Below are 15,846 nucleotides of genomic sequence, written 5' to 3' on the forward strand. Positions count from 1 at the left end.
ACTTAACTGTGTGACCTTGGGCAAGTTACTTAACCTCTGTTTCTTCATATGTAAAATGCGGACATATAATAGTACACGTGTTTTAGAAACATAAAATTACATATATATAGTATATATATACACACTTTATATACATATCTACACACAGAAATATATAGTGCTTAGCAAAGTATCTGTTCCATAAATATTTTTATGTCATTGTATAATATATAATATGATATATTGCTATATCATATATTCATATATTTTAGTCTCCACTTTCCTGCTGACTTCAAATTTTCAGAGATTTAGTTAATTGTCTTTTCTTTCTCCTATTTGCCCTTATTCCTCCTGCCTCTACTCCTACTCTATTTTCTTATTTCCCAACTTTTTGGTCCCCACCCCTGCCAACATGTATTCAATAACCTCAAGAACTGTAAACTACAATTAAGGCTGTTGCTGCTTGCTGTCTTTGTTTTGAGGCTCCCCATCAATCTTTACAGCTTGTCTAGGGCTTCAATTTCTGCTCTGAAAAAATTTCTTCTCTGCATTTATTAGAGTTTTCTAGTTATGTGCAATATTGTTGCAAATAACCAGGGCTTACATACCTAGTTCAGAAACACACTCCAAGTATGTACTTGTGCTGAAAGAATAATAACACTGTTTACAGAAGAAATGCCCTATATTTTTAAAAAGGATTCTCAGCAGAGCTTATTAAAAGAAAAAAAAAAAAAAAGCCGTAGTAGAAGGGGAATATGAAAGCTCAATTCACCTACTCCTTTTTCCACTCTGAGAAGCACCTCCTTCAGAAGAATTCCCAGCCAGATGGTGTTCGATGTTCCTGACCCTGCAGCATGATTTGGAAAAAAGATCATAGGTTTTGAAGTCGGATAACTCAGACACTTAGGCTTTCTGTTATTTCTTAGCTTTTCTTAGCATGTCTCCTGGTCTGTAATTTGCATCGGCTATTATCGGCTGTCCATGGTTTCCTCTTCAGGGAAGACATTCCCAAACCCACATCCATGTTCATTTCCCTTTCATACATTTTGTACCTTTCCTCTGAGGCAACTCTCAGACTAAACTCAGCAAGCACTGTGCACCCAGAGTCTAGCAGAGTGCCTGGCACACAGTAGGCAGCCAACGAACAAATGGATGACAAAAGGGCAGCAGCCTCTGGCCCTAGCGCCATCGGTGGGGCGTGGAGGGAGCCGCCCAGGCCCGCAGATCCCTCCCAGGCGCTAGGACCAGGACCCCCACCCAGGCCCAGCACCGCCCCTGACCCTGTCCCTGCCCCTGGCCACCAACCCGAGCCATAGCTTGGGGCAGCGCCTCTCCCGGTGACGCCATTCGGGGGCGGGACTTCCGGCCGCCGAAGTTTAACAGTCCAGGCGGGAACCGGAAGCCTAGCGCCGGAGAGGGCCGCGCCGTGGTGCCCTGTGTACGGCGGCTGAGAGGTGAGGTTCCGGAGGGCCCGGGGTAGGGGCCGACGCCTGCCAAGTACTTGCCCTCTACTGGTACCCGCTCTCAGGTCACCTCAGGGGGCGGGTCGGAGGCCCCTGGGGTCCCGGGGCCCCGGCCGGCCTGGCGCTCCGGCCGGTTGCCGGGCAGGGGTGCGGAGGCGCGTTTGGCGCGGAAGTGCCAGGGAGCCGCGGGCCGGGGTCGCGCACCTCCCCCTGCGACGGGCTCCGGTCGGGCCTGAGAGGTGGCCCCGGTCAACTGGGGTAGGTCGGTGGCGGCTCTGGGGGCTGCGTTGCCTCCGGAAAGTTTGCCGCTTGTCCACAGTCCCGTTCTCTTTTTGTAAACCTCTCAAATCCAACTCGTTTAGCAGGCGCTCAAATGCATTTTACGAGGTAACCCCAGTTGAGCAAGACTCCTGCAAGTAAAATGCATTTTGGGTTTTTACTGAAATTTGTAGAACTTTTGTTTAAGCTAAGTCGTAGTGGAATTGTTTTTTGTAGCCGCGCTCCCCGAATCCGGGGCCGACGGTGCTACCACCTTGTGTCCTGACAGCTCAGTTTTGATGGGAGCCTCTTCCAGAGGTTGATACGATGCCACGCCCTTAAAATGTGCTCAGTTCTCGGAAGACTGAGGTTGGTGGGCCCTTCCCCGCTCCACTTTGAGAGGAGGAGACCGACGTTGAATGACTTGGCCAAAGTGACTGTCACCTAACTCTGGGGCAGATCATCTGAGCCAGGTCTAAAGGGATCTTTCCGCTACATCACGCCGCTCAACAGGAATGGTCTAAGATTATAGTAAAGATATCTTTCAGTGGTTTTTACTGGGTTTACAGATGCCTTTCCAGCACTTCACTGTTGTTGAGTAGGGATCCGAAAGGGCACATGTTGCCACCTGTTAAGGCACCAAATCCAGACACTATGTCTACATTTCAACAGATGACTAACGGCTCTTAGTAGAACTGTATTTATCTGATGAATGAAGCATAGTGAATCACATAGATGGCTTTTCTAGTTAACGAAAGTTTTAGCCTCTTTATAAACATATTGAAGATTTTGTCTCTGGAGAATGAAAGGGCCCTGTAACTTGTTGTGCCTTTAGCTTGTCCTCTGAAATAGAGCCTGCTCCTCATAAGTGGATGTTTTGTTGATGACTTGGGAACCGGTCTGTAGTGTCACTTTTCGCGCTGCTGCACTCTTGCACTGTCCACACCAGGAAGGTGTGAAGGGTATATTTCTAGGCCCCCGTCCCTTCCCTTCCCCTTTCTCCCAGGTATTTCTCAGCATTTTTTTCTTACCCGTCATGCATTACTACTTGCCTTTTGTCTTCTAGACTGCCTTGGTTTATGAAATCACTTTGTCAGAATTCTGTGTTTGAACTGTATACTGGGAACAGATAATACAAGCAAATGAATTGTAGACCTTGTGTTGGTATAGGGACTTAGTGACATCTTCTTAGGCTGTATTTGCTAATTTTAGACTTATTTGGAAAACCTGCCATGGCGGGATTCTGACCTGCAGGAGTGCTACAGTTTATTATAAATTTTTTAAAAGGTAAGGAAGTTACCTATACAACAGTTGTTTGTTGAGTACCAGCTTTGTGCCAGGAATGTTTCAAGACTGGTAGTAAACAAGATGAAATCCCAGTCCTAAGGATCTTTATTTTGTTCAAGTCAAGTCAAGGGGAGTCAGACATGAGAATAAGACTGCAGATAGCAGGAAGGGCCATAAAAAATGAAACAGGGTAGTGGGATATAGGACAACTGGTATGGAGCAGCTTTAGCCATGGTGGTCAGGGAAGACCTTTCTGAGGAAGAAACATGAGCTGAGACTGGAATGATGTGAAGGAGATGACCTTGGGAAATCGGGAAAGACCATTCCAGGCAGATGGGGCTGCAAACAGAAAGACTCGGAGGTGAGAAGGAAGGCCAGTGAGTTTGGTGGCCCTGGGAAAGAGAGGTAGGAATGTTACAGCAGGCCAGTTTGTGTAAGGCACGCTAAGGAGGTTGGATTTCATTGTAATTGTTCTGGAGAGTCATTGGAAAGGTCAGGTAAGAGAATGTGATCTGGTTTATGTTTTAGAGAGATCACTCCAAAAACTTTGTGGTGAGCACAATCTCTGGGACAAAAGTGAACGAGTAGAGCCACTTATTTTAGATAACATGTCTCATTTTAACTCTTTTTTAAAAACCTATCCTTAATTGTTTTTAAAATATGTTGTTTTAAACTATTTGCAGGTGCAGTCATGCAGGAAAACCTCAGATTTGCTTCATCGGGAGATGATGTTAAAATATGGGATGCTTCATCTATGACATTGGTGGATAAGTTCAACCCACACACATCACCACATGGAATCAGCTCAGTGTGTTGGAGCAGCAATAGTATCTTTTTCTTTTTTAAACAACCACTTTTTGTTAGGTTAAACAACCAGTATCAGTGAAACTTTTGCGTGTGGTCCATAATGAGAAATATATTGGGCATAACTGTGAAATATAAAGTGAAATAGGAATTTAGTAAACAGTATATCATATGATGCACACTGATATTCTCTGTTGATTTCATTAAAAACTTATTTGCAATTCACTACATTGAAAAACACTGCTATTAAAAATATGTTAGCTACTAGATGCAGATCATAGAATTAGTTTTGTTATTAACAGTTTGTTATTGAATCAAATGGAATAAGGTAGGTAATGGTGGGAAAAGTTCTGAAAGGTTCTGGAATGATGTTTTGCATCTGTGTTTGGATATTTGTGGATCTGGTTGGGAAATTAAAGATAGAACTTGAAGGCAGAAGCAGAGGTTGAGGGAAGAGATAAAAATTGTCAAACATTCCCATCTTACTGATGTATTCTCTGTATTTCTCTTCCTTTCTATCTGTGATGAAAATAGTCTTGTTTCCCAAAAGGCAGGAAAATTATCTAGATTGAACTTTCCTAAGGTTTTTATGTTTCTGATTGACATCCTCCCTGTCTTAATAAGTTCCTAAATGTGGATAAAATGAACTCATAAATAGGGATTTCTCAGTATCTCACTATTGACATTTTGGGCAAGATAATGCTTTGTTATGGAGGCTGCCCTGTGCATTGTAGGATGTTTAGAAGCCTTCCTGGTCTCTACCAACCAGATGCCAGTAGCCCCAATGGTGACAGCCAAAAATCATCTCCAGAATTGCTAGATGTCACCTGGGAGCCAGAATCACCCTCGGTTGAGAACCATTGCTGTAAACAAAGTATTCTTACCACCTTTTGTTGAAAATGTTCTGTATACTTGGTATGCTAGAAATAATCATTCGTCTGTGGAACTTATAGGCATACACTATTTCTTAAACAACAGATTAAGCTTTAACATGTGTCTGATCTTATCAGTATCAAAGTGGTAATATTCTGCTTCCTGATGAAAGTAAAAATATCAAAGCTTTAAAATATGAATGATTCATGAACAAAAACATTAGAAGTTTTCATGCTCAATCTAATTATTTTTGCAAATACATAACAAAAATGATGAATTTTCTTATTGAATTAAATTTACCTCTTCATCATTCCTTGATTTTGTATTAAAGTAGCAAAATAAATAACTTTGGTGCTCTATTAATCAAACTCATGGTGAAGGGACTGCATTTTTGAAGGACTCTCCAGATGTATAGTGGGGTAAGATGTTTTAAAAAGAGTCACAAATATGTGAGGTTGCTTCTATTATTAGATTTTCATTATGTTTAGAACTTAATTTTCCTTGTTACTCACTGCATAAAAGTAGCAGTTCTTAATGAGATTTATTATTTTTTTCCCCAAGGAGTTTTATTAGGAGTTGATACATTTACTGATAAACCACTTAATGGTCTATCAACAAAACTGATGTAACTATGTGATGGTGTCCTATGACTTTTGGAAACTGGTCTTATTTCTGTATAGTTTTGTTGTACAAGTACATGTGCACTGAAAACCTTTGTATAGTTTTATACCTATTGAGGCTTTGATGCCTTCCATAGAGGTTAGTTACTGAAGACCAAGGAATTCCCAGACTCAGAGATTTAGGGACCACTTAGCATGGATCCCAAGGACAGCGTTAATGGTGAGGTGCCAGGGAGATTAATTTTCTTTTTTTTGGTTCTCTAGGTAATATTCCTCACTTTCTCATGATTTCTAAAACTACATGAGAAATAAAAGGAGTAACTAGAGTACCCTCTTGTATTATTTTCTTTCAGTCCTTTCTTTAATATATTCTAAGGAGAAGAGTAACAATAAACATAGGAAGAAGCCAAGGAAAGGGAAATGATTTATTTTTCTCAATGCTGTAATATCTAGGTAGGTGGAAGTGATTTTGTTTGAATCATATATCATAATAAAATTACAGTCTATGGTCTGTTCACAAAATATCTGAATGTTATGTAAATCATCCAAAAGTAATGCAGTTAAGACTTTTCTTGTTAAAAGTATAGGTTTAAACTTCTGATATTTTAATTTGTTTTGACTCAAAATCAGATTGTTGGTCTTGGTTATATTATTGTATTTAGTCATTTTGGTTTTAAAATACTTACATTGTTTTGTGTTTACTGATTATTCCACTTATAATTTATGTAAAATAAGGAAAATATAATTTTAAATTATTAAATTAAATTTTAAATAATTATTAATTTATTTTAATAATTTAAAATTATATTTTAAATAATTTGAATTTAATTGAATTGAAATAAAGTCAAAACTCTCATAACATAGTTGCTGTGTAACCACACTTATTTATATTTGCTACATATACTGTAATATTCTTAACACATTTAAGATTAAAACACTCTATCACAAAAATTCCATCCTGAGAAAATATCAGGCTTTATTTTTTAGTGGAAAAATAGGAGACTAATGTGGATATTTGCTTCCTAGCTTAAATTGGTATCAAGCACTGCGTTACTAAATAGCTATCTTAAACAGTATTTATAGATGAAAAAGCTGATTGATATTTGCCTGATGTTGCTATTATCATGCTCTCATTCTTGAAGGATAAAATTAGACCTTCTGGCCTACACTTTGAAAATGGAGTAGTATTTCACATGGGTTAAATAGCTTTCAAGCGATAGCAAAATCGGAAAGGATAGTTCTTCCCTGCAGTAGTAGAAAAGAGAATTAGTCTTAGTAATTAGTAATCTGAGCCAGTTTTGAAAGCTAATGTATCAGCTATATTTGTTGCTTAGTGTGCTTGCTTTTATCATCTCAATTCTTATAATGATAGTCGAGTGCTAGAGCTGCTCATGGATTGTTCGATTCTCCGTAACTCTTCATTTAGATAACTTTCTAGTGACAGCATCTTCCAGTGGTGACAAAATAGTTGTTTCAAGTTGCAAATGTAAACCTGTTCCACTTTTAGAGCTTGGTGAAGGGGTAAGTGGTTTTTTTTTTTTAACTTTAAAAAAATCTTAGTTTTGCTTGAGTGGTAATTGCTTATTTATTATGGTGCTGACAACTAAATATAAAGGTGTTTAAAAGCATTATTCTTAACCTGAGCTTAAAATAATACAGTAACACTTAAAGGTGAAATAAGTGTGCTTACTGAAACATCTTTAGGTAAAATAATATTGGGTACTAGGGCAGCAATCAAGGACTTAGATTTCGTCAACTAGGCAGTTACTTTCTCCATTTCCCCTCTGTGGGAGGTTCTCTGGTATTGCTGTGGTTTTTTAGGATGATGTTCCACCAAGGTCACTGAGTTGATTTGAGCAAAAGAGTCCTAATGATATAGCCCTACCTTTACTGACATTGGGCTCAGGACTGTCAGCTAAAGAGCCTTATCGGATGGTAGCCTTCTGCTTTAGCTTCTGTCCACATGGTACTGCCTGAGTCTCCCCAAGCTCTCCTGCGACAGGATGCCTTGGTCCCAGAGCATTTAAATGAAGCTCTCACTATATGTTCTTACCCTTTAGTTGTACAAGTTAATCCCTCTGATTCAGGATAATGCTGGCTTTCTTATTTCCAATCACACACTTCTTGAAAGCTATTTCCATTTTAAATAAGATCTAAATAAAAAGGAATAAGTAGTTAGTTGGTAGCTTGTTCTTTTTTTAAATTTCATAGTTTTCATAGCAGACTCTAAACCATTATGAATTGTCATAATTTTACACACTGGAGTAGATAAGGCAGCCCAATTAATAATTGTTCTACTCCAGTTACAGTGGAGTAGAACACAGCAGAACATTGGAATATAAGCTCATCTAACGTAAAAAGGACTTAGGATTTCTATCAGTCCTTTCACAAAGGTATCTGTTGGATTGATCTCAGCATCAGTTCCAGCCCACAGATATTAAGAGACTGGGGCAGAGAGAATGTCTGCTAAGGGTAGGAATGACGTTTGCCTATCAACCTCAGTAAGTGAAATTGAGGCAGAGAGTGTCGCTGGGCAATAAAGGCAAACTGTACTCTTCAAGAGCAGGCAGAACATCTTAGTCATCTTTGGATCTTCAGATCATGTCAAAGGTGGGCAGCAAACATTTGCTGAATTAAATATCAACATCAAAACAATTTCGATTTCCACCTCTACCACTATTTATCTGTCTATCTACACACATGCGTGCGCACACACACACTACTTTTATGCGTTGCCTTAGAACCAGTTTGGGACCTTTTTTTGTTGTTAATGTGTAAAATATAAAAATGATATGATATTTACAAGTGTGACACCACTTTAAGGATTTTGTGAATATTTTACATTAGTTGCTGTAGTTCTGTTTCCCACAGTTAAGTCATATCAGAATGCAGGTTGATGAAAGTGCGATCATTGTAGTTATAATTTAAATCTGCTTTAGTTTACTTACAAAAATATTTTACAACCATTGGTCTTTTAGTCTTTATTAGTAATTTTCTTATAACCTATTAGTGTGTTGGTAACCTTTGCTTCATAGGATCCAAGTCCTATTACTTCTGTACCATTTGAGATATTAGACCTTTGCTCATTGGGAAAATAAAGTTCTATCCTACTTACTTTAACATTATTTTTAAGGTGGAACTTTATTAAGTTTCATATTTATTTTCTTTGATTTTGTATTTTACCTCTTTAAAGTAGACATTTTGGTCTTAACAGTATTATAATGGATACGATAGGCTACTATATAGCCTAGAAATTTGACCTGATGTTATTTTCAGATTTTAAAATTCCACACATTGCTTGTGTCTTAGGGTACAGGATTTCTGTAATAACCACTCAATTTCCATTAATTATTTAAGTTCATTAGCTATGTTAATAATCTATTAACATAAAAAGATCTTCTATCATGGTAAGCAGCTATAAATACAGGTTTTGTTCTGAGCCCTTAAGAATAATTTGAGTGGTTTTTGATGATTAGAATCCTAATATATTGATCTTTGATGGATGCCCTTCTTGTCTGTCTTTTCAAAAAGGTTATTTTGATAGCTCTTAGCACACTGTCCTGATCTGCAATGATAACCAGATTCTAACTTTTACTAGTCTGTTTAGACTAAAGTCAATTCCTAGAATGACCTGCAAGAGAATTATAGCGACCATACTGAAACATTGATGTAACGTGCTCCTGATATTTTTGTATGTGTTAATGATTTTGACTCAGTCAAAATTTCAGAGCTGGAAGAAGCCTTGGGGGAGGGAGAGGGGGTTATCTGCACCCTTTTAAGGGTGCTCTCTTGAGCAGAGGATGTTTTTGAGATGCATGGACTCTCAAGAACAGTAGGTCTAGTCCTCATCTCTCATTTCTCAGATGTAGAAATGTAGGCTCAGAAAGGTGAGATGACTTGCCTAAACCTACATAGTTTGCTTTTTAACCTTTAACTAAGTCACAAAATGTGCCCTCTGGAATTCATTTCTCTTTTTTCCCCTCATGGTATTCAGCTGGAGGTGAGAATAATTAATGTAACTACGCAGTGTATCTGAAAATTAAATAGAGAAAAACATGCAATACTGTGCTCTTTGTAGCATAGTTACTGATGGTACTACCAGATAGATGACACTCATAGATACTCATTGTGAGAAAAACTTGGTTACCTCTGTACTTTAGCCGTTTGTTCTATAAATATTTATTGAACAGGGATATGGTCTTTGCTCTAAGGAAACTGACATTCTGGTGAGAGACAATAAACTAGTAAACAGAATACTGAGTATAGTGATAAGTTGTTATGCAGAGAGCTAAAATATATTGAGATAGCAAGTTACGTTAAGTGGCCAAGGGAGGTCTCCTGAAGTTGTGGCATTTAAGTTGATATCTATTGACCAGAAGCAGCCATTCAAGCCAAGATTCAGGGAAATTAACTTTCCAGGCAAGACTAGCTGTGTAGAAGCCTTGAGGCAAATATAGTGTTTACGGAATGGAAGATGGTCAGTGTGGGTAGAGAATTAGTGGATAAGGAGGAAAATGGTGAGAGACCAGGTAAGAAGGGGCCAGATGAATAGGGCTTTGAAAGCCACGTTAATGATGAGTTTGGAATTTATTCTAGGTGTGATTGGAAGCCATTGAAGATTTTTAAATGAGAGACACATGATCTGATTACATTTCTTAAAGGTCACTCTACTTATGGAGCATGGGATGTAAAGAAGCAGGAGTGGAAGCAGGACAACCAGTTAGGAGGCTGCTGTTGTGTTTTGTCAAGGTTTGGATTAGGGTGCTAGCAGTGACAGTAGATAAAGGGGGGCCCATGTGGGATAGATTTTAGGCTTGGAGTTTAGAGAACTTACTGATAGATTGGGCAGAGGGAGAACAAGGAATCAAGGTTAATTCTGGACTTTTACCTTGAGGAACTGGATGAATGGGACCTTTACAGTGGTGGGGAGAGTGTAGAGGTAGTTTCTGATGACATGATGTTTGAGACTTGGGCCATTAGGGGGAGATTCGCTGTGACACTGGACTAGTACCTTATCCTCTTTATAAAACTTTGCCCCTGCACTGCCATGTCAAAGAATTAACAGTTTTTAACAGTTTGATGTCATACCTTAATAAGATAAACAAACCAACCTTTGTACCTTGTAATTAGATTAATGTCATATCAAGAATAGTAGCTATAATGACATACCAGCTACTGTGGCAGTGCAGGGGCTCTATGAGGGTTTTAAACTAGGCATTCTTTATAGTTCCCTCTACCTTAAGAATTTTCTGAGCTGTGGGTTGATTTTAATGTGAGATATTCTGTGGGAGGCTAAGACCAGGTTTTATTAAAGGGAAATATTAAGGGCAAGTAAGCCCTGATGGGAGCCCAAGACTTGCTGGTATTCCCTAAGCTTCCTCTGTCACCACCTTTCTGTGCACTAGAACATGAATCTGGTTGATTTCCTTAAAGCCTTTTTGAACACTCTGCAGACTATTGATTCCATGTGACAGATAATGAGAGGTGAATCTTTAGTACAAGAATTGGCATGTTTATAGCATTTAACTCAACAAATATTTTTCATGTGCTTACTAAGTGTTGGGTGAGACTTGAAAGTCAGCTCTGGGCTCTGTTTGGTTAATGTGACTTTTTATTTCTTTAATAGCAAAAGCAGACATGTGTCAGTTTAAATTCAACATCAATGTATTTGGTAAGCGGAGGCCTAAATAACACTGTTAATATTTGGGATTTAAAATCAAAAAGAATTCATCGATCTCTTAAGGTAAGCAACTTTTTTTTTTTTAATCCTTACAGAAATGGGTATCCCACAATGTGTTTATTAGGAATAGTTACCAAACTTTTAATTTTGAGCTTTTATGATAAAAATAAGCTGCTTCAGAATTGAAGTGAGATTTGTTAGGGAAAATAAAGATGCTATGTAGCCAAAAACTTAATTTTTTTGGTTTATTTTTCCCTCCACGTATGTTACTATATTGCTATATTGCTGGGGTTAAAACTTTTTCCTTATTTTTTCACTTTGGTCTGCTCTTGTGTGAGTGAACCACTTATTCATTTAAAAAAAATGGTTTGTTGTCATGAGAGATCTTTTTAAGGCACTTTGAAATAATGAGAGTGGTTTGGGGATGACAGTATTTGGGGATATGGCTTCTTAGTTCTCTGCTACAGTTTGTATGTATGTATTTTCATCTTGGTAATGAAATGTTTCTAAAATAGTTTACTACTTACAGTTAGTGTTTCTTTAAATAGTTAGCTTTTTGCAGTTTCAGAAAATGAAAATAATCATCATGAAAGCCCCTGGTCGCCATTGTATTTTTGGACTTCTGTCCTTTTAATATTTGGAAGTTCATTTTTTAAATTATTTTTAATTTTTATGTCTTTTTAAAAAGTTATAATATGCAAAATTTTAAACATATTTTTGTCTATATACACACATACCTATATACACAGAGAAAGAAATTCCTTTAACTCATCATCCATGTATTCATCACCTGATTTCAGTGATGATCAACTCATGGCCAGTATTGTTTTATCTATGTGCTCATCTACTCTCTCATCCTCAGACCTTCAGAGTATTTTGAAGCAAATACCAGAGATCATTATAATTTTATTACATATCTTAATGTCATTGAGTTAATTCTTACTAGAGAAATAGTATATAGAAGAATGGTTTTCTCTTAGCTAAGTTGAAATATAATCTTATGATTGCTGTTTAAAATATTACTTTTGGAAGTTCATTATTTTAAGTATTAACTAAACTTTGAAGAGTCTTCAGGAAAATTGAAAAGTTGCCAATAATGAGAATACTTAACTTTTATTGAATTCTTTGACATGCCAGCCACTGTGCTTAACATATTTTATTCTATCTATTCTACAACTCTGCAGAGCAGGTAGTATTATTCCTAAGTACAGATGGAGAAACTCCAACTCAGAGATGTTAAAGAACTTGTTCAATGTCAAGCACCTAGTAAGGGCAAAGATGAGAGGCACACTCAGATATTATTCATTGTTTAATCTTTTAAATTATAAAATAATTGAATTAAAGCTATTTAGGGGGATATACCTATTATGAATAAAGAATATCTTAAAGAATTGAGAAGAGATTAGAAGTTTGTGGCCAATTTTATCACACAGTGTCACACGTTTTAGGAGCATCACTTATTCCCATCCCTCCTTACATGGCAAAATTCTACTCATTTTTCCATCCTCAGCTGAATGACTTATTTTCCACAGTTGAAATCAGGAAGACACACCTGCCTCCTTACAAAGTCATAGAAATTGTATTGGACCCCACGTTATAATTTCTCAAATGGGAATGATGCCTATATGTCCACTCCTTCTTTTTCCTTTCTTATTAGATATTCTTTTCCTCAGGATAGCATTTGTTTGATTTAAAAAAGCAGTAAAATGTAAATGCATTTCCCAGCATGCTTTAAGGACCATTTGAAAAAGTTGTAAAATAAGTGGAATATTATAGCTGCTATTCTTGATATTACCTTAATCTAATTACAAGATACAAAGGTTGGTTTGTTTATCTTATTAAGGTATGACATCAAACTGTTAAAAACTGTGCTGATCACTATGCTCCTAGGCTAGATATCTCTAATTTAATTTTGGAAAACATAGTCCTTGTGAACTCAGTTTGTTTAAAACTGAACAGTTTTATTTCCTCAAAGTGGATTCCCCTTTGGATTTGGGAGACAGTCGAGTATAATGAGAGGAAAATAAGCTTTGGAATATGACCTGGATTGAATCCTGGCTCTACTGGCAGTTCTGTGAGCTTGCGCAGTTTCTTAACCTTAGTTAACTCATCTATCAAATGGGGAAAATGGCCTTGCCTCCCATGATTGTTCTAAAGATTAATAATAATATATAAAACTCCCAGTCTTAGTCGGTACTCAGCAGATGGAAGCAGCAGCCATCAAATCTCAAACATGCTTTGCTCATTCTGGCTTTGGGGCTTTTGTTTTTTGCTCTCTTCTATTTTGCGGTGTCAGTTTTCTTTCTCCTTCCCCTAACTTACCTCTTATTACTTTTTTTAATGTTGAACTCAAGCTTTCTGTCTTCCATAAAGCTTCCTCTGTCAACTCAGTTCACAGTGATAGCTCTCTTTCCTCTGACACTTCGCCTCTGCCACTCGTTTAGCACTCATTCTGCCATTTGCATGTTCACTTAAATGTCCTGTCTTCTCAGTTGAACAGTAATATTCTCAAGGGCAGGGACTCTCATAATAATCAACTTGCAATAAATGTTACTTGTCAGTGGAAGTGAATTCTTTAAGGTAGACATAATGCAATTTAGAAAATTACCTTTCCTTTTTGTCTCTTGTTTCAGGGTGCCTGACCATTATTATGGTTATGAAAAATAAATCTTTGTTCCCTGAAAAGACTTGGTGTTAATCAGATAGTTTACTACTCATTTGAGTAATTTTGTTGGGGGTTATTTGAGGAAAATGTTAAAGCATATATTAGATTGACAAATACATAATAGTTACAAAACATGAAATTTACAAAAAACCATGAAAATATGCTGTTTGAAGGTTGTGTGGCACTGTATTTACTTTCATTTCTCTCATTCAGGATCATAAAGATGAAGTAACTTGTGTAACATATAATTGGAATGACTGCTACATTGCTTCTGGATCTCTCAGTGGTGAAATTATTTTGCACAGTGTAACCACTAATTTATCTAGTACTCCTTTTGGCCATGGTAGTAACCAGGTACAGTATGGGTTTATTCAAAATAAAGTTGATAAGATAGATTTTTTAATTATCTTACATAAGACAATGAATTTGAGTTTTTAAAATTGAGTATCTTAAATTTGCATTTAGCTCACTCAAACTTCGGTAGCTACTCTTTAATGGTAGTATGTAAAAGCTAATTCATACTAGATGATGGGTGCTTATATGAGTTCAGTTATGCCACTGAATAGTCACATGCTCCTAGAACTTAACTATGTATAACAAATACAGATAATTGTTAATAGATTAAGCCCAAAACATGGATATAATTATGACATTACAATTATAGAAGTGTTGCATACCTTAAACTATGTCAGCTACAAGACAGATACTTATGTTCATAAGTACTCTGTTTGGTGGACATGGAATAATTGTATTGGGTTGGCAAAAATTTGTTTGGTTAATGAATCCATTGTTCAATAAAGTTCTTGGTGAAAATGAAAAATGTCTTTTATTTTTACTTAAAACCGAACGAACTTTTTGGCTAACTCAATATTTAGGCACAGGGTAAATTGAGTTTTCTTTTTTGTTTGTTTCAAGTATGTGATAGAGTATCAAAGCATATTTATGTATTTCAGGTTAATATGAGTATTTAGGGAAAATTTTTATAAAGGAAAATTAGTCAACTATTGAATTTTTTTCTTTATAAAAAATAAGTCTATAAAATTCTTAAAAGAATAAATTCAGTTTCTCAAGAAATCTAATTCTTGGCTAACTTTCCATGAAATTCTCCACAGGAATTTCCAATGAGGTGAAACTTCTTTTAATCTTTTTATTGTAATCACTTTGGCCATAAGTATTATTAGATAAAATATGGGAGCTCTTCAATTTTGAAAAGCATTAAAATCATTATTTGAATAGTATTTAGTGTTTAAGGAAAATTTAATGGATATTAAAAATGTACAGAAAAAAGTCTTTTCTCAGATTTCATATGTATTGAGGTAATAAAAGAGATGTACATATAAATGATTTTATGGAAGATTGATGAATAACATTCTTATGGTGATCCAGAACAGAGAAGACTGTCTGATTGGGAATAAAATAGAGAAAATTGAAGGAGGGAGCATTTCAGCTGGGTCTAAGGCTTCTAACTGATTTTGTTTTGTTTTGTTTTACTAGTATATAAACTGGCCTCTGACAGTTATTTGATTCCAGCTTGTATTAGGGTTAGCTCTTTACATGTCCACATTATAGTTGGAACCGTGTCTTGTTTCTTTGTACTCAGCCATTGTCTAACTTTGTGCCTTATATGGAAAAGATCCTCAGTAAATATATGAGTAGATGAATACATTTAAAGATAACAGAGATTTTAATAGGCTAATAAAGAACTTTGGGAGAGGGATGTTTTATATGGAGGAAATCATATGAACAAAAACAAGGAGAAGAGGGGCTTCCCTGGTGGCGCAGTGGTTGCGCGTCTGCCTGCCGATGCAGGGGAACCGGGTTCGCGCCCCGGTCTGGGAGGATCCCACATGCCGCGGAGCGGCTGGGCCCGTGAGCCATGGCCGCTGAGCCTGCGCGTCCGGAGCCTGTGCTCTGCAACGGGAGAGGCCGCAGCAGAGGGAGGCCCGCATACCACACACACAAAAAAAAAAACCAAGGAGAAAGGAAAGCGTATGGGTTTTATATAGGGCTAATGTGAGAAAAAGGTTAGAAAGGTAAGCAGGAACATAGTGTTGATGTGGGACTTTGAATGTCAGACCAAAGTTTGGCTTTTATTTTGGAAGGCGTTTAGGGAACTCAGAATTTTTTGATTAGTTGAATATTAGAATTATAGAAACCTTGAACTGAGAAAAGCCTTCAGAGGTAATCTCACTTTCTGCATTTTATGGATCAGGATAA

At 37.1% G+C, this 15,846-nt stretch overlaps 1 protein-coding gene across 5 annotated transcripts in view; it reads left to right on the forward strand.

Moving 5' to 3' along the window:
• The first annotated feature begins 1,355 nt into the window (after nt 1–1,355).
• NEDD1 (NEDD1 gamma-tubulin ring complex targeting factor) overlaps nt 1,356–15,846 on the forward strand; it is a 44,548-nt gene continuing 30,057 nt past the window's right edge. Inside the window, exons 1-5 of one of the 5 annotated variants that reach the window (XM_024127290.3) lie at nt 1,356–1,433; nt 3,671–3,814; nt 6,711–6,805; nt 10,911–11,027; nt 13,843–13,983. In XM_024127290.3, coding sequence (XP_023983058.1) covers nt 3,679–3,814; nt 6,711–6,805; nt 10,911–11,027; nt 13,843–13,983 — 489 coding nt within the window. In that variant the 5' untranslated portion in view covers nt 1,356–1,433; nt 3,671–3,678. Of the gene's footprint in view, nt 1,434–1,456; nt 1,477–1,523; nt 1,701–3,670; nt 3,815–5,682; nt 5,738–6,710; nt 6,806–10,910; nt 11,028–13,842; nt 13,984–15,846 lie in introns of those variants that run through there. The other 4 variants (XM_028490466.2, XM_028490465.2, XM_028490467.1 and 1 more) reach the window with 4 other exon arrangements.

The sequence above is a fragment of the Physeter macrocephalus genome, chromosome 6 (genome assembly GCF_002837175.3).
Source record: "Physeter macrocephalus isolate SW-GA chromosome 6, ASM283717v5, whole genome shotgun sequence".
NCBI lineage: Eukaryota > Metazoa > Chordata > Mammalia > Artiodactyla > Physeteridae > Physeter > Physeter macrocephalus.